Here is a 19561-nt window from a genome sequence, read left to right as displayed (position 1 = left end):
GTTCAAGATAACATAGATCAGAAAACAATGTCAATAACATGTTTTCTATCCAAAATGACGTTGAAAATCAACAACAAAGATCTCTACAGGTACGCTATTTTTTTCATTCCGAATTTCAAGAAAACATTTTAATACTATATTGTGGATTTTCAACATCAATTTGGAAATATGATTCCACAATATAGTATTAAATCTTTTTTAAATTTTCCACAATATAGTATTAAAATGTTTTCTTGAAATTTGGAATGAAAAAAATAGCATACTTGTGGAGATCTTTGTTGTTGATTTTCGACGTCATTTTGGAAATATGATTCCAATGAAAGTTGTAGAGTTGCATAGTTCCGATCTCAAAATCTGAACTTTTATCTGGCACATTTGCATTTTTACTAATCTGGTATATTTGAATCTTTGTTGCATATGTATTTAAATCCGACGATTCATACATGGAAAACGTGGATGATAGAGGCAGGAATCCAACCAATGGTCTCTATAAATAGCCAATGCCACGGGTTTTTAAAATTCTTAATATTACAGTAATAAACTTGACCTTAGTATGAATTTACAAAATTATTATTTCCATTGTTATATCTACTTAAATTGTTGATTTCTATTTCAACTATTGCAAGAATTTGTATTGTTCATATTTGTGAAATAATCTACTTACAATATTTTGGTTTTTTTGGTAAATAAAAGAGTTTGTCAATTTATACTTTATTTTTCATGTATTTAGCGAAATCTTTGCAGTAATTTACATTTTATTCTGTCATGTCAATTTTTTTATAGCACATTTTAATAGAGTGCTCTATTTCTTTTGTACATTTATGTTGTACTTGAGTATGATTCAATAAAATGAATATTTGATTATTACGCTAGAACATAGAAGGTTTAACTAATGCATACAATGTCTAAAGATAAATATAATTTTAATTGTTTTTGGTCAACTTATTAGCTGAATTTAGGAGACAAATTTGAGGTTTTTATATTCAATAAAATTTAGTTCGATGATATTATGATATTTTTTGGAAAATCATTCGACTATTTGTTTACTTCTTTTACGTTGACATTTATCATTATATCACATGAGATGCTATTGCGGCTTCAAAAAAATATTATTTTTTATGATAAAAACCTATATAATGTATGGTAACAAATTGAGTTTGACAGATTTATTTAAGCTTTGGAATCCATTGCTTTTCATGATTCCAGTACAAAATATTTCGGTGTCATGCTGTTGTCAAATCATGAATGTTTAATATATTAGCTCAATATATTCATGACACACGCAACGCGTGTGCCTCGGTGACTAGTGTTATATTAAACAAGAGGATTAGACCGACAAATGCGGTTTGTCGTTAATTTTGGTGTCTATATGTGGCTTTTCGACTTAATTTTTGATTGTCATGTTCACTCATTAATTTTTACAATTATAATATTACTTTTGTTTTAATATAAATCAAATTATTACAAAAAAAATATTGTACAAGCATTCAACACATGTAAAATATGATTAATATATATTATCTTATGCGAAAGGGGTTAGACCGACAAATACGGTATGTCATCAACTGTGATGTCTCATTCGATTTTTCAATTTATTTTTTTTCTTTTCTAAGAGTGTCAATCCGAGTGGATTGGGTCGAGTTGAGTATTCAAAAACCACTCAACCCGAACCCGAACCCGGATCAACCCGATCAATTCGTTTTTGAATTTTTTTTAAATTTTTAAAGAAAATTAAATAAAATTCAAAAAAAAAATTTAAACACATAATAACAAAATCTCCTTCGTATATATGATTTAAATTTGAAAATCTAATTGTAGAAAAATAAAGTATATTTACGAAATCAAATAAAAAATTGTTTAAAAAATAAAAAATGTTCAAAATAAATATTAAATTATGAAAATTTATAATATAAATATACAATAAATATTTTTTCAAATATATAATATATAAAAACGTAGAAAATATTTATTAATTATATTTTTCTTAAAAAAAATTAAAAAATTCAGGTCAACCTGAACCCAACCCAGCCAACCCGATCATTTTTTCGGATCAGCTATCGGGTTCAATCCGATCTGACCCGAACCAAAAAGTCTCAAACCCAAACCTGATTTTTTTTGGGTTGAACCGTGTCGAGTTATGGGTCGTGTCTGATTTTGACACCCCTAGTTTTTTCCAAATTGTATTGTTGTCTCTTATTAATTTTTACAATTATAATATTACCTCTATTTACTATTAATAAAATTAATTACAAAAAAAAAATTTATACAAGCATACAACTCATATGCGAAACACTAGTATATCAATAATGTATAATAATATATAATATTTGAGTCATAAAAGAGACAAAACAGTGTCTTAGTATAATTTTTATAATCTTCAAAATACACTTCTTTCTGTTATGAAAAAGTAAAAATTTATGGTAAAAAGTAAAAATCTCAAACTCTCAAAATTTACAAAACTACACACTTTATAAAAATTCTCTCTCTATTCAATTGTGATTTTCTTCACAAATGATATATCTATTTATAGAATTTCTTTACAAATAATCCAAAAATAAATCCATCATTACATACATCATCACACACTAATTTTCAATATTTACAACTCTTATTTTCAACATTCAAATATTCAATACACATTTTTTAAATATTAATTTTCAATACACCCCATTGCGATGATGATCATAATGATTGTTTTCATTACGTGTTGTTATACTGCCTCGTTAAAAACCTTAATAGGAAAAACCCATTTGGATAAAAACCATAGTAAGGGAAAAAGAATGCAGTCACGTAAACTCCCCCTTATGTTGACACGAACAATTCTTCATAGATTTCGTAGATTACGCATCCCAATATTATATATGTGCTTTCTGAATATTGTCGTAGGAAGTGCCTTTGTGAAGAGATCTGATGAGTTTCACTTGATTGAATGTGACGAACATCAATATATTTATTTTTCTCAAGCTCCTTGGTGAATGCGAAGAACTTAAGAGGAATATGTTTAGTTCTGTCACTTTTTATGTATCATTCTTTCATTTGAGCAACTTATACAGCATTATCTTCATATAGTATCACAGACTTCTCGTTGAATGATAATCCGCATGAGATTTGTATATGTTGGCTCATTGATTTTAACCACACACATTCACGGTTTGCTTCATGTAGTGAAATAATCTCAGCATGATTTGATGAAGTTGTTACGAGTGTTTGTTTCTGTGAACGCCAAGAAATTGCAATGCCTCCACGAGTAAATACATATTCGGTTTGGGAACGTGTCTTGTGTGGATCAGATAAGTATCCAGCATCGGCATAACCAATTATACTTGTATTAGCATCTTTTGAATACAAAAGTCCCAAGTCTGTCGTTCCTCGTAGATAACGGAATATATGTTTAATTCTGTTCCAGTGTCTCTTTGTTGGATATGTGCTAAATCTTGCCAACAAATTTACGGCAAAATATATATCAGGCCTTGTATAATTTGTAAGATACATAATGGCACCGATAGCACTTAGATATGGTACTTCTGGACCAAGAATATCTTCATCATCTTCACATGGACGGAATGGATCATTTTCTATGTTTAATGATCTAACAACCATTGGAGTAGTTAAATGATTTGATTTATCCATATTAAAACGTTTAAGGATCTTTTCTGTATAATTTGTCTTGTGAACAAATATTCCATATTCTTTTTGTTCAATTTGTAAATCCAGACAATACTTGATTTTTCCAAGATCCTTCATTTCAAATTCTTCCTTCAAGTATGACACAACTTCTTGAATTTCCTTTTTCGTTCCAATGATGTTTAAATCATCAACATATATAGCAATAATTACGCATCCGGAAGTTGTTTTCTTAATGAAAACACAAGGGCATATTAAATTATTTACATATCCCTTTTTCATCAAGTGATCACTTAGCTGATTATACCACATTCGGTCGGATTGCTTTAACCCATATAATGATCTTTGTAATTTCACAGAATAACATTCTCTGGGTTTTGAACTTTGTGCTTCAGGCATCTTAAATCCTTCAGGGATTTTCATATATATATATATATATATATATATATATATTACTATCAACTGATCTATATAAGTAAGCTGTAACAACATCCATAAGACGCATTCCTAAATTTTCAGATACCGCCAAGCTAATCAAATACCGAAACGTAATTGTATCCATCACGGGAGAATACGTTTCTTCATAATCAATTCCAGGTCTTTGAGAAAAATCTTGTGCAACAAGTCGAGCTTTATAAGAAAATATATCATCAATTTATGATGCCGGTTGCCATATTATAATAAAATATATCATCAATTTTTTCTATATCTTTTCGGTTCCATATTTTTCCAGGTATTAATATAATTGATAGAGATTTCACGATTCTCGCCAGTTTGTGGTTCTGACAGAACATTTTCATCATCATGTGTTTCTTCAGGAACATCATTCTCTATTTTGTGATCATCATGTGTTTCTTCAGAAACATCATTCTCTATTTTGTGATGATCGTGTTTATCTATGAATTTTCTTTTTCGATGATTTTTATCCTTGGAATCGACTGGCCTTCCACGCTTCAGGCGTTTTACGACATCATGAATTTTTTCAATTTGTTTTTTTGGAATTTCAATTCGAGCAGGAGCATTTATAGCATATATATATGATTTAGTTACCCATTTTGCATCTGTAAATGCATCTGGTATTTGATTTGCTATTCTTTGCAAGTACACATTTTGCTGTACATCTTTTTCACATTGTTTTGTTCTTGGATCCAAATGTAACAATGATGATACATACCATGTAATTTTCTTTTCGGTATATTTCTTGTCTCCCCTTAACATTGGGAAGATTTCCTCATTAAAATGACAATAAGCAAAACGTGCTGTGAACACAGTCACCTGTCTGAGGTTCAAGATATCAAATGATTGATGGACTATCATAACCGATATAAATTCCAATCTTTCTTTGAGGTCCCATTTTCTTTCGTTGAGGTGGTGCAATAGGAACATACACCATACATCCAAAAATTCTCAGATGAGAAATGTCTGGTTCTTTACCAAATGCAAGCTGCAATGGAGAGTATTTATGATATGCACTTGGTCTGATGCGAATTAATGCAGCGGCATGTAAAATTCCATGTCACCATATAGAAATAGGTAGCTTTGTTTTCATAATCATTGGTCTAGCAATCAGTTGCAGATGATTAATCAATGATTTAGCCAATCCATTATGTGTATGCACATGAGCAACATGATACTCAACAATGATTCCCATAGACATACAATAATCATTGAAATTCTGAGAAGTGAATTCACTAGCATTATCAAGCCTAATTTTCTTGATTGTATAATCGAGAAATTGATTCCTCAATTTTATTATTTGAGCAAGTAAACTTGCAAATGCAACATTTCGAGTTGACAATAAACATACATGTGACCATCTGTTGGAAGCATCAATCAATACCATAAAGTATCTAAATGTTCCACATGGTGGATGAATTGGTCCACAAATATCACCCTGAATACGTTCAAGAAACATTGGTGATTCAGTTTGGATTTTGGCTGGTGATGGTCTTATAATAAGTTTTCCAAGAGAACATGCTTTACGTTGAAACTTATTATTCTGAAAGATCTTCTGGTCTTTCAGCGGATGAGCATGCGTATTTTCTATAATTCTTCGCATCATTGTTGAACCAGGATGTCCTAATCGATCATGACAATTGGTTAATATTGAAGAATTATCAACTACCATGTTTGATTCAATGGGACTTATATGTGTATAATGCAATCCAGTATGGAGCATTGGTAGTTTTTCAATCACATATTTCTTTTCTGATTTATATGTGGTAATACACATATATTTCTCATTCCCTTCATTCATTGTTTGAGTATCATACCCATGGAAATATATATCATTAAAACTCAACAAATTTCTTTTCGATTGTGGTGAATACAAAGCATCATTGATCAAAAATTTTATACCATTAGGTAACAAAAATTGTTCTTTACCACAACCTTTAATCAAGTCTACATGACCTGATATTGTATTCACCATTGTTTTTGTTGGTTTTAGTTCCAAGAAATATCTTTTATCTCGAAGGATAGTGTGCGTTGTACCACTATCAGGTATGCAAACTTCAGCTTTGTTCATATCATTTTCCATATTTGAACTTCAAAAAAATATGCAATGAAATAAAATTACTGACAATACATTTATAAAAATAAAATAAAATACAATACATATGTAAAAATATAACACACGATAAAAGATTATCATACGAGTACATGGAAAAATAAAATATTTTACATATTTATTCCATCAGCAAATTGATCATTGTCCGATAAATCAATCAGAAAATCTTCAGCATCAAAATGAGTTGAATCACTCAAAAGTTCACTGTGTTCAGTGAAGTTGGTCTCCTTTTCTTTCCCCTTTATTGATTCTTTATAAAGTTTACAAAGGTGCTCAGGGGCTCGACAAATACGGGACCAATGTCCTGGAGTACCACATCTAAAACAAGAACTTTCAAATATTTTGGAGTGATTATCATTAACACTCATATTCTCATGATGCCTTGTCAGTGGATGGTTTGGGACGTTCTTTTAATATGAGTTATAGAAGTAACTATCTCGATTATTTTCGAAACCAAGGCCGTGTCCACGACCACGACCACTTCCACGTCCATGTCCACGACCTCGATTTCGTCCTCGACCAAAATCTTGTCTATAACTTTGATTTTGGTTTCCAGATTTAAATTCATTTTTGCTTACGACATTTACTTCAGGAAATGCCGTTGAACCATTGGGTCGTGCCTGATGATTTATCATTAACAGCTAGTTATTTTTTTCCGCCACAAGGAGACAGGCGATAAGTTCAGAATATCTCGAAAATCCACGCACTCTGTATTGTTGTTGTAGAGTTATATTCGATGCGTGAAAAGTGGAAAATGTTTTTTCAAGCATTTCCAATTCAGTAATCTCGTGCCCACAAAATTTCAATTGCGAGATTATTCTATACATCGCCGAGTTGTAATCACTGACTTTTTTTAAAATCTTGGAATCTCAACGTATTCCATTCATCCCGGGCGGTCGGAATTATAACTTCCCTGATATGTTCGAATCTTTCTTTTAATCCCTTCCACAAAGCCATGGGATCTTTCTCAATTAGATATTCACATTTTAATCCCCCGTCGAGATGTCGACGCAAAAAATATTATGGCTTTTGCCTTTTCTTGTGCTGTGGATATGCCATTTTCTTTTATGGTCTTATTTAGACCAATGACTCAAGATACATTTCTACATCCATAGTCCATGGCATATAATATTTTCCCCGTAATACCAAGAGCAATGAATTCGAGCTTTGCCAAGTTTGACATGTGGTACTAAAAAAATTACGATGCATTTTATTAGTTAATGAATATTGCAATACAAAGTAATGGATAAACAAAAAGTACAAGCATTCGTAAAAATAAAGAAAACACACGAGGAGGATATTCTCCGATAAATACAAGACTCGTTAGTATGATAACTAATATAATTAAAAATAATCTTGAGAAAGCCATCTTTTTTCTTCAAAAATTTGATGAAGAATAATTGTTTAGAGAAGAAGAGAAAGTTGGAGTGATTGAATGTGTTTGTGAGATCATATTTATCGGGCAAAAACTAGCCGTTTTTTTACTATTTATGATATTTGGTGTACAAAAAAGAATGTATGTATTTGTATAATTTTATGGTAATAATATGATGTATATAATATTAGTCATGTTTAAATAATTATGTATATCATATCACATTATTATAATGAGGTGTCATAAGTTATTTTGTTTAAAAATCTTATAAGCTTTTATACTTGTTGTATCCCTTATCGGGAGTGTGGGATGTCGTCTTAACATCCTCTCAGGATTTATAACAAGTTTTTGAAAAATTTATTTTTATTATTTCTGAATAACATTATATTATATATTAAATATATACATAATAAATAAATAAACAGTAAAATAAATATTATTACTTTTGCTACCTTTTTCTTCTGTTTTGGAGCTTGGAAAAATATGGAGGACTTTTTGAGCTTCGTGCTGATAACGTGTTATAAAAAAGTAAAAATTTATGGTAAAAAGTAAAAATCTCAAACTCTCAAAATTTACCAAACTACACACTTTATAAAATTTTCTCTCTACTCAATTGTGATTTTTTTCACAAATGAGAGATCTATTTATAGAATTTCTTTACAAATAATTCAAATATAAATTCATCATACATACATCATCACACACTAATTTTCAATATTTACAACTCTTATTTTCAACATTCAAATATTCAATACATATTTTTTAAATATTAATTTTCAACACTTTCTTTTTTTAGTCCCATATTAATTATTTTTTTGGCATGAAAAATTGTATTTATTGTAAAAAACAAAAGCTAAAAAAATCACTAAAACCTTAAAGTTTAATTTTCAAATTGAATTTCATTTTTTAATAAACTAACTTATATAAAAAAAATTGACTGAACATATATGCAACATGTATACAAGGTGAGCTAATATATATTACATCTCATAGAGGCTCCACAAAAATAATTCGATTAGTGGATTGCTGGATGCACAATTGAGGGGGAAGTTTAGAGGTGGATAAAAATGTCGAATTTTCGGTATACCGAAGTTATCATACCGAAAAATACCAAATTTATTGAAATTTTTGATATACTGAAATATTCGGTACGGTATGGTACCGATACCGAAATATTCGGTACGGTAATGGTATGAAATTTAAAATTTTCGGTATATATCGAAATAATATATATAAATTAAAAAAATATAATATTTTTAAATAATAAAATTAAATTTTTTAAAAATATAAGGTATTTTTTTATAAAACAATATATATCGATACCGTACCAAAATAAAGCATTTAACTTCTGTGTGAACTCATCATGTTGGAATAGTCCAAATTAAAGTTCAGTGAAGCAACTCGACTCATAGTTGAGAATTTAAACTTTTGAGAAGTCTTATCTCTGTAGCCTAACCTTACAGCTAGCTAGAGGATTGAATGATGAGCTTCGACTTGTTGAAAAACTGAAAGGCTTCGGAAATCACAAGACCTCAGACATTGTTGCAAAGATAGCGGATGAAGAAGTCGCACATGTTGCAGTTGAAGTTTTGGTGTTCATTGATGTCTTGAATTCCAGACACATGTTGCGGTTGATGTTTATTGTCTTGATGGATTTGTTTTGTATACATATTTCCTGGTCTATTTGACTGTTTTGATGAATTTGTTTAGTATTAGTAATTACTGACCTTTGAATTACAAAAGCATGAATTTTTTTATATATATTTTTGATATAACGATATTTTACCAACATCGTGCCAAAATTTTATTGGTTTGGAAGAGGCCAAGTGTTGCAACTCTAAGGTTGGCAGTGGGTTTTGGTGAATATTAGTAAATTGTATATTTGGTGTCTATCTATTTATGGCTAAGTACAGCGATGCGTGTTTGTATAAATTTTTTTTATCATTATCGATGGACGAAAGTGTAATTTGACAATTTATGAAGTGACTAAATTGATATTTGAATTGTTGAAATAACAAAAATAAAAAATAAAAGTGTGTGTTGAAATAAAAAAAAAAACAAAATAACAAAAAACAAAAGTGTAATATTAGTATCATATAAGGGTAAAATTGGAAGAAAAAGTTGATGTCCTCCTAGGTAGTTACTATCATGTGTTCAATCTTAATAAAATAGAATAGATTTGTGGCCCTAAAAAACCTTATTTTATCTCCACTGATTTACATGTCGTCATCACTCACGAGTGATTGGTAAACTTCTAATCATTTAAATTCGAAACAAATTTTTTAAATTACAATTATATACATAAGTAATTGTTTCTTTTTTGCTATATAATTAATAAGATCGAAGATCTTCGAATAACTAATTTTGGAACTACGAAAAATAAATCTGATCTTTTATATCATTATTTTAAGATAAAATCAATCTTAATAAATTTGTAATTTAATTATAACTGCCTTATCTCATCTACTTTAAAAAAAATAATTAAAATCAATTATATATCTCTTTATCTTTATCTATACTTTAAAATTTAAACATTATAAAAAAAATATTTAAAAAGTAAGAAAAAAATATTGAACATCAAAAGTTTTTGTACGAAAAGATGCTAGAATTATTATATGAATGAATGATTTTTTGTGTTAACTATTTCCTAAAAATTAAGTAAAAACAAGTTGATAAAATTTGTGTGAGACGGTCTCACGGATCGTATTTTGTGAGACGAATATTTTATTTGGGTCATTTATGAAAAATTATTATTTTTTATGCTAAGGATATTATTTTTTATTGTGAATATCGCTAAGATTAACCTGTCTCACAGATAAAAATTCATGAGATCGTATACTTGTTCAAACAAGTTTTACCAGAGTATAATTGTTTGACGCCACGAGACTCGTAGACACAGGGGAAGACAATAATAATGGGAGGGCAGTGGACTCGCCCTTAATCGTTGACCTTCCACCATATGTGCGTATCCATATCCAACGGCCGCAATCTGTTCACGAGACATAAAAGGGTGGACGGCATTTCAGCGGTGATTTGTTGAGGATTTGTTTATGTTTAATGGCTTCCCAAATTGCATAAAACTCGGTCTCCCGTTACCCTCGGATCGTTAACACTGTACATATATACGTTCACACGTGGAAATACGTATATAAGATAATTAGATATATATGGATTCAAATACATAAATTTAAGTATATCTGACCATAGATAGACCTCTTCCTTGAGAGCCTATTTCTGTATTTATATGTGAATATAGGCCAAGACCCTCTCCTGATCGTGTAGTTGTTGGAACCTTCTATTTTCTGGTGTTGGTGAGAAAAGGGAGAACTGTGGAAAAGGAGGAAGAAAGGTAAAGGGTGGAAGAGATAGAGTTTGCTGACATTTTGATCGATATGTTTGAATTTTATTGGTTTCTTGATTGTCATCGTTCTGATTCTTGATTGGTTTTGTTGGATTATCTATTTGGTTGTGCTGCGATCAGTTCTTGTTTGTTTTCTTGATTGATTCTTGTTAGATGGTCAGTTTTTTTTCAGAGTTTTGAATTTGATTGGGGAATCCATATTTTTTAAAAGGTTTCTTGAGTTTTTTTGGGTTGTGTAAATTTTGAGTCCATGCTTGATTTTCCGACATGGTTTTTTGTTTTAAAAATCGCTGCAGTGCTTTTTTTTTTTTTCATTGGTTGTTATTGAGCCAAGGTTGATAGAATCTTACAATATTGACCGGGCTGCCTCTTATTTCAATTGGGAATTTGACTTCTTCCCTCAGCCTTGCCGAGGGGTTTAATTTTTAATGTTTGTAAAATTTGTTTTGCTTTTGTTCGATCATAGGGGGGGACTGTTTTTACATCGATTTCCTATGTTTAGTTTGATGATTTTCTTGTAGAAAAACACACCTTTTGTTCTCTTTTCCAGCTTGTATCGCTTGCCTGTTATTGAAGAGAGTGCAAAGTCATATTTGCTTGAAATTTGTGACGGCGCGATTCTGATCAAGTATTTCTCGAGGAATTGAAAAGTATGAAGCAATCAAATCAGATAATTTACTTAAAAGAAAGAAGAACGAAATCCGCCTCTCATGGAGTTTTAAAATATGAAAACTCCATAGGCAATACAACTTTGACAATATGACCTCTTCTGTCTCATCTTGTGTATATGGTATATTTCTGTAGAGTATGTTTGTAAATATTAATCATGGGGATACACTCTTAATGTCTAAGGTGGGCTGTAGATTATTATTGTATTTTTTTCGGATTTTGATACAATGTTGATAAGTTTTTGGCTAAGCTCCTGCATTTTGATGTATTTGTTACTTTTTCCTTTTCTAACCAAGTTCTATTGATGCTGGCACATGCCAATTTGTAAATATTTAAAGTTTAGCAACAGTCCATACCCGCTGGCGTTGGTTGAGCGGAACTACTCAAGCTGGAGGATTTGATCATGGATGATTCTTGTTTAATTATTTGTTTTATAACTATTTACATAATCTGCTCATGCTTTATTCTTTAATCTGCACGATTCACTTTTTTCGTCTCACACTTTAGTCTCTTTATATTTTTTTGAACTGTTCTAAGGTAAGCTTGGGTAATGTTCACCATTGGCAAGCCCCATAATTGCAAAATGCTTGTGAGTTTTAAGCAATTATGCGGTCTTTTATCTATTCAGACAAAATGTGAGAGCCCCCTTTGTGTGGTTTAAATTAGGCACGCGAATATTTATATGAAGTTTGCAAATCTTTTGCTGGAACAGGATAGAATCTCAGTACAACAAATAGCCATGGATGCATGCTCTGGTAAAAGAAGTGCAGGTGGGCTTACGAAATCCAAGAAAGGATATAATGTTGGTTTAAAAGATGCAGCTGCTGAAAGGGATCAAAATATTCAATTTTGTTACCGAATAGGATGCAGTGGCAGAATTAAGTATAGTCAGAATGCAAAACTTGGAACCTCAGATATATCCAAATGTTCTAAGCCTTCTTTACGTTCTTTGAATAGGAACAAAACATATGGAGATTCCTCCAGGGGCAATTATGTGATAACCAGTGGAAAAGAGTTGAATTCTGATTCAACGAGAAAGGTGTCTTCAAAGTTGGAATCTTATCCATCAGGTGGTGGTCTTTCTGGTAGTTCAGAAGCTCTAGAGCCAACGCCTTTACCCATTACGAGTCAAACTGGAAAACTCACTGTGACCGAAACTGGGAGTTCTAGTGCATCATCGAGCATTAGACCTCAAAAAATATCTCAGGTCAGATCAGGTTTGCACAAGCCAATTGTTTTGCCAGCTTCCTCTATTCCATCCGTTTCTAAAAGCCCAAAACAAGGCCCATCTAAGGATGGTTGTGGGAGCAGGTATGGACTCAAGAGTCTGAAATGCAATTCCATACCCGATGTCATGCCATCAAGTTCATCATCATTTTCAAAGCCAGTCAGAAAGAATCTGATGGATAAGAAAATCCCAGAAAGGGAAGGCTTCTTGTCTCGTAGAAAAACAACTGCTGCATCATCCATTGATGGGAATATATCCCCTTCAAATTGTAGTATCTCCATCCGTGATTCAAGAAATAGTAGTCGAGCTTCTGGAGAGGTTAACAAAGGTGTCACTTCCTTCAGGACTCAGAGGGCAGTGAATATAAACGACAGGACAAGGCTTTCTACCAGACCAAATATGAGGAACAGTTCCTCTGCTAGGAAACCTGTTTCAGGTAGCCCTCAGTTTTCTCAATCTGGAACACCTATCAATAATGGTGGCTCAAGTTCCTCACAGCACTTTTCAGCAAACGGCTTTTCTAGTGGTTCAAGCTCCTCCTATAGTCTTTCCAGCAGCAATGATGATTACCAATCCACTTTCATGCCTCTCACTTCGGGTGAACTCGGTTTTACTCAATTCATGAGTCATGATGCATTGCAACGATATAACATTGATGGAGTCACTGAGGTATAGTTCTTATAGTTCATCAAATTTTCTAAGCATTTTGTTTTCCTGAACTATAATCATTTTAAAAATTATAAAATCATGGTGCAGTTATTATTAGCTCTTGAGAGGATGGAACGAGACGAGGAGCTGACACATGAGGTTTCTTATCTCCCTTTCTCTCCAGTAACATCAAATTGAAATATTTATTAATGAGCATGCCTTGCCTTCTCTTTTACAGCAAATCCTTGCCCTGGATTCGAGTTTGTTCCTGGGTAGTTTGAACATCCATGACCAACACAGAGATATGAGACTGGATATCGATAATATGTCATATGAGGTTGGTTTTGCCTTAATGCACTTCTACCATGCCTTGTTGAGTTGTGATCTTATATCTTGCAATGAATTTTTGCACCAGTTTTAATGGAGTTCAATATGCATGACATCTGACAGGAACTGTTAGCTCTAGAAGATAGGATGGGCTCAGTGAGCACAGCAGTTCCTGAAGAGGCACTGACAAAATGCCTCAGGAGGAGCATATATCAGGTTACCTCATCAGAAGTACAAGCTTCCGGAATGGATGAAGATGGAGACAACATCAAATGCAGTATTTGTCAGGTGATCAATTTTTTGTTAGTTATTTCACCGTGATTATTGTACTTTCCTCACCACAGCTCCGAGGAAACATTATGAAGTTAAAGAATAGACAATTTACTTGGAACACTTATTGAATATCTTGTTTGAAACCTAAATCTTGGAGGATATTAACCTGCTCCATGCTTAGTTGGTAGAGATTAAAAATATATGTAAAAGAAAGGTGAGTTACTTGTACTTGAAAATTTACACTAGATGATTAAACCATCTTAATCTCTTGGCATGACCATGTGTTACTCTACGATCACTATTCTCTGATTCAATTGATTGTAAGAGCTCCAGGAGAACATGCATATACTGTTCGAATTTTAAAGTTGTAGAAATAGAGGGAAGATGACACTCTTGACACAACCACCATAATTTTCAGGAGGATTTTGCTCTCGGGGATGAGATTGGTGCATTGGTGGAATGTGAGCACGGGTATCATATTACATGCATTTACCAGTGGTTGCGGCTCAAGAATTGGTGCCCCATTTGCAAGGTTGCTGCGGCCCCATCGGAATCGTCGTCGTCTTAGTGAAAAGTCCCTCCCCTCTTTTCTTGGATTTTAGTGATAGATATCTAGGCATTTGGTTGTATATATGGTCACTGGCTGCCTTTTTATGCACAACGCAAATTGATGGATGGTACAGAACCTTTCTCAGAAGTCAGAATTTGAATTTCTTCTTCTGGATTTAAATATATTATGGTTATCAAATCTCGTGCTCATGGGTTGAGGCAAACAAATTTCTTTATTTGGCATCCGAGGTTGTTTTATTAAGATAAGTTACCCTTTTCCAAATCTTTTTCTGATAATATATTTAGTGGCTTGAGCATCATTGAGACAAGCTTGGTTGATTGAAAATTTGAAAATATGCCCAGATTTGAACTTTCAGTATGTGTAAGTGTGATATGATTAATTTGTGAATTCGGTTTTTCATCATATGATAAATATTATGATAAAAAGTGGTGGTTGCGCGGGTCATTAGCTAAATGGTCAACCCAGCTCAACTCACCTTGCGTCGCCGGTTATGTGAGCCGGCCAACCTAATTTAAAAATAAAAACTGGAAAAAATGCTATGGAATTTTTTTAATAAAATAATGTTAAAAATATTTGAAATGCTAAGAAAATGAAAAATAATCCTTAATCAAATAGTTCAAGTAATATTTAAATGCATTACGATAAGAAATTGAGAATGTATGAAATTAATTAGTAAAAAAAAAAAGAAAACCAAATAAATATTATAAAATAAATTTTATTAAAATTTATTCAAATAAGTCAAATACAACTTAAAAAAACTTTAAAAACAATTTTATTAAAAAAGTAAAAAATAAAATCATATTCTGACAGGCTGACCTGTTCTATCCTGACCTACAACTCAAGTGGACTCAACTCGTTTGATTCATCTTCAAATTAATTGATATTTTCTCAACTGGCTCGCCCCATTTTTATTGTGGGACAGATCAACTCGACGGGCTCAACCCAATTTGATAAGTCTTAACTTCGTTTAATGGTTGATTTGATACAATACACATTTAAAAAATTACCGGAAAATAGTAAATTTGTGACTTTAAATTTTTATTGTTGGAATAAAATATCCTTTCCAAACTTGAGATTTTAGACGAATTTTTTAGTTTTATAGTTTTGTTTTTAGTAATTTTTTATTGAATAAAGTCAATCAACATAGGAAAAAGATTGGGAAAAAAAAGTTCCGATATTAATTATAAATTTCGTTGATTGACATTTATACTCTATCAAATATTTCTTAAATATAATTTAACTTGGCTTAAAATTAATATAAGAATTTTAAACTATTTTAAATTAAGAAATATATGCTCGAATTTAATTATTTTTACAATTAAATTTACGTTGATGTTTTTCTTTTTATATTAAATTTGAAAAATGAATATTTTGATATAAAATAAAAATTGGAAGATCAAGGATATAAATATTTATTATACATTCAAATTTTTTTTCTTATTATATACTACCAATATAGTTCTATATATTCACTATGCTTTGAAAACAAAATTGACAAAAACTTGTGTGAGACGGTCTCACGAGTCGTATTTTGTGCTACGGATCTCTTATTTGGGTTATCCATAAAAAAGTATTTTTTTTATGCTAAGAGTATTACTTTTTATTTGAATATCGGTAGGGTTGACCCGTCTCACGGATAAAGATTCGTGATATCGTCTCACAAGAGACCTACTCAACAAAGTTTGTCAGCATATTCACTATTTTTTTTAATTCTTCCACCCCTTTTAAGTTTGCATGTACGGCTTCTTTTGGACTTTTGTATTTCTTTTGTTGGATGTCACGTAAGTCTTGTGAAAAGAGGGATATTGCGAGAAGGTGTGAATTTATGATTAATATTTTGTTAGTAAAACCATGCAACAGAAAATTACACTATGAAGTGTACATCAACACCGAGTTTCCTAGTTTAAGTTCACCTCATTCATAGTAAAAATGGTTGTTTAATGTTGAATCGTACATGCACACTTCATAAATCATTCCCAGTCCCAGAAATAATTAGAACACACGGTCGTGAACTGCCAAAAATGGACATAAAGTACGTTTTCAGTTTTTTGTTCTAGTATGTTTGATAACAGTACTGTACAAGGATGGGAAGAAGAGATGGCACCAATCTTGAGAAAATGCTTGAAATGATAATGTTTGAAATGATTGAAAGTGGTCGAATAAAGTGGGAGGATTTTCTTCATTAGGGTTTTGAACTTACATAAATTGCTTCTTCTTATTAATTAAACAGCTATAAACACCTCTTAAAAATTTAAATGCGATCATCAATATACACTAGAACAATGTCAAAGGTGGTTTTGCATCAATTATGTTGCCTTATTACTTTATCATTTTAATGTATCTCCTATAGTAGATTGAATTCTCTCGAGATAACGCACCCGAGACCAACATGATTTGATAGGCTTGTACCTGTGGCTGATATCATTCTAGAAGTTGATTTTTATTTCGAAGATGGCGAAAAAAGGAAATGGTACTGGTGGGAGGATAATACATCATGTGGAAATTCTTCTCCTGATGTCACCTAAATATAGGTTTCGTTCTTAATCTTCCTCAACTTATGTTAGATTCATTAGGTGATTCAGACCTTATTGTTAAATAAGAAAAATCTGGGGACAACTATTAAGTCACATGAATCCTTTTTAAATCCATCATTCAATAACATTATTTTCTGGATCAAACTTTCTACAAAATAGCTTGTTTTGAGTTAAAATGGATTTGAGATTATATTTGGAGCATCTGTACCTCTATATTATCACTTAAAAGGGTTTAATCCTCCAGAATTCATGGCTCGTCGATATTTGTGTGCAGAGTATGCATCTCTTACATGACAATATACTCCGTAGCTTGTAATATAGTTTTTGTGTAGTCATTTCAATTTGAAAGGAAATCTGAATTTCCTATATTTGTTTCAGTACTAATTGACTGAAAGTATAACAGTTCAGCGTATGTGTTGTTTTGCTTGTGGAATACACTTTTGTTTTCTTTGATTCTGAGGACACGCGAGCATATGTTCGGTGACTATCCCAGCAACTACATTTAACCTCATATCTCTATTCTAAAGCCCTTCAATCTATTATTAATAGCAGCTAGGCATAGTGCATTACAATAAATTGTTGGTGAAGACGTAATAGAAATTTTAAAATTTTGTTTTGACGTTCAAAACATTGAAGACGTAATGGAAATTTAAAATTTTGTTTTGACGTTCAAAATATTTTTGAACGTATTATGACTTAAATCATTCATATGGTGTTCAGATTTGATTTATCTTTACATTTAAGAATGCTTGCTCCACTTTTATCCCGGTGTTTAGGCGGTAATAGCTTTTCTTGTAATTAAATTCCTACAAACTTTCTCCAGTTTCCTAATCAGGTCCACGATCAGGAATTTTGTTCCTTGTATAAATTGCACTAGAGATCTAAACGAAATTTGTGTCGAGAGTTGATCGCCAGAATTTCAAAATTCCGGAAAGCGGCGGCGGCGACGCACAATGGAAGAAAGGTGACCTATTTATTTTTTCAAAAATTAGGAATGACCGAAATCTTGTGTGAGAGAGAAATTTTGTGGACAAAATTTGTGTGTAAAAATTATGTTATTTCATGTAACTCTTCATGAAATATTTATAAATTTTAATTCTTAATCAAGTCAGGAATCCTCTTGAATAAGAATATTATAATCCTATCATTCAAAATTCTCATGTATGTCTTTTCTACTCTTGAAAATAACACGTGTATATATATATATATATATATATATATATATATATATATATATATATATATATATGCTTTAAATTAAAAGACTTTTATTTAATTACTCAATTAATTAATTAATCTATTCTAGATTATTCTAGAATATTTCATAAGAATTTTGCCCTTAGTAGTCAGAACTACTAATAATATTTAGGTTCTAAATTTATTTTTTTTAAAAAAATTGTGAACTCATTATAATCATGATCAATAATCAGACATAGTTGAAGTATCGAGGGTACAAATTTCATTCGTATAATAAAAAATGAACATTTCGAAAAACAAATTTTCACTAATATATTTTTTTGCAACTGCCAGTTTTGTGAACTCCTTCATTAAAAGATATAGTTTCACTCTCCTCACTTAATTAGCAATTAAGCTAAATTCCACAACTTCCATTGTATGGAATCAGCATATAAACTCATTTATAAGTTATCCGTTGATGTCCATTAAAACACAGTCGCCAAATTCAACACATTGAATTTAACTGTCGCAAAGGAAACACAAAATCCAATACTTATATGACCCTCAATGGTTCAAAAATACAACTAGCCGTGAGTTCACAATTACATGTGATTCAGAACAATATTTGTTTCTATTCAGACTTACCCTAATTAGCATTTTTCTTTTAATCAACCCCTTGATAAAGAATGTTAGAACTCAAGTCTGATTGCACCCATCGGATCATGATAAGAGCGTCTAGTAGCATCGTCCAATGATCCCCTTGCTATCAGTGATAGTACGTGCAAGAAAATTAAGTTATGGTTAACTTACAATACGGTCCCTTAAAGTCATATATTCCGATCAAATATGCAACCAATGGTATATCGAGAATTGCAAATGAATTTGATAGTGGTGTGATATATTTTTGAGTAATAACAGGGACATGACATGTACAATTGAGGAAGCAACTTTCCAAAATGCACATGTCTGGTCAGATATCCTTTGCACTATTAACTCATCAGATCACAAAAGTATCAACACCCATAGGTGAGCTGGTGAATCCCCGAGTACAATGTATCGACTCCAACATATTTCGAAATTGCACCAAATTCTTCACCTTATGACCCTCAATAGAGTCGGTAAATGAATCACAGTGCATTCTAGTACGTAGAGCCGTCCACGTTGTCCCAGGTCAAATGATTAATGATATACAATCATAACCACTTA

At 31.5% G+C, this 19561-nt stretch overlaps 1 protein-coding gene across 3 annotated transcripts; it reads left to right on the top strand.

Moving 5' to 3' along the window:
* The first annotated feature begins 10583 nt into the window (after positions 1-10583).
* Positions 10584-14704, top strand: LOC142542995 (uncharacterized). 3 transcript variants are annotated; one of them, XM_075649949.1, is made up of 6 exons: positions 10584-10875; positions 12287-13495; positions 13583-13633; positions 13713-13811; positions 13925-14089; positions 14493-14704. In XM_075649949.1, the coding sequence occupies exons 2-6, from the start codon at positions 12338-12340 to the stop codon at positions 14640-14642; spliced, it is 1623 nt and encodes a 540-aa protein (XP_075506064.1). In that variant the 5' UTR covers positions 10584-10875; positions 12287-12337; the 3' UTR covers positions 14643-14704. The 3 variants fall into 3 exon arrangements, with proteins under 3 accessions (XP_075506064.1, XP_075506063.1, XP_075506061.1); XM_075649948.1 differs by having other exon boundaries at positions 10585-10917; positions 12311-13495; XM_075649946.1 differs by lacking the exon at positions 10584-10875 and having other exon boundaries at positions 12085-13495.
* The last annotated feature ends 4857 nt before the right edge of the window (positions 14705-19561 follow it).

Source organism: Primulina tabacum, chromosome 4, assembly GCF_025594145.1.
Source record: "Primulina tabacum isolate GXHZ01 chromosome 4, ASM2559414v2, whole genome shotgun sequence".
Lineage (NCBI taxonomy): Eukaryota > Viridiplantae > Streptophyta > Magnoliopsida > Lamiales > Gesneriaceae > Primulina > Primulina tabacum.
This window is presented reverse-complemented; position numbering and strand designations above follow the sequence as displayed.

Excerpts from the sequence above, each read along its gene's own strand:
- LOC142542995 (XM_075649946.1), top strand. The coding sequence starts at position 12,281 with ATGAAGTTTGCAAATCTTTTGCTGGAACAGGATAGAATCTCAGTACAA. Across the intron at positions 13,496-13,582 it reads ACATTGATGGAGTCACTGAG|TTATTATTAGCTCTTGAGAG; the intron begins GTATAGTTCTTA and ends ATCATGGTGCAG. Across the intron at positions 14,090-14,492 it reads TCAAATGCAGTATTTGTCAG|GAGGATTTTGCTCTCGGGGA; the intron begins GTGATCAATTTT and ends CATAATTTTCAG.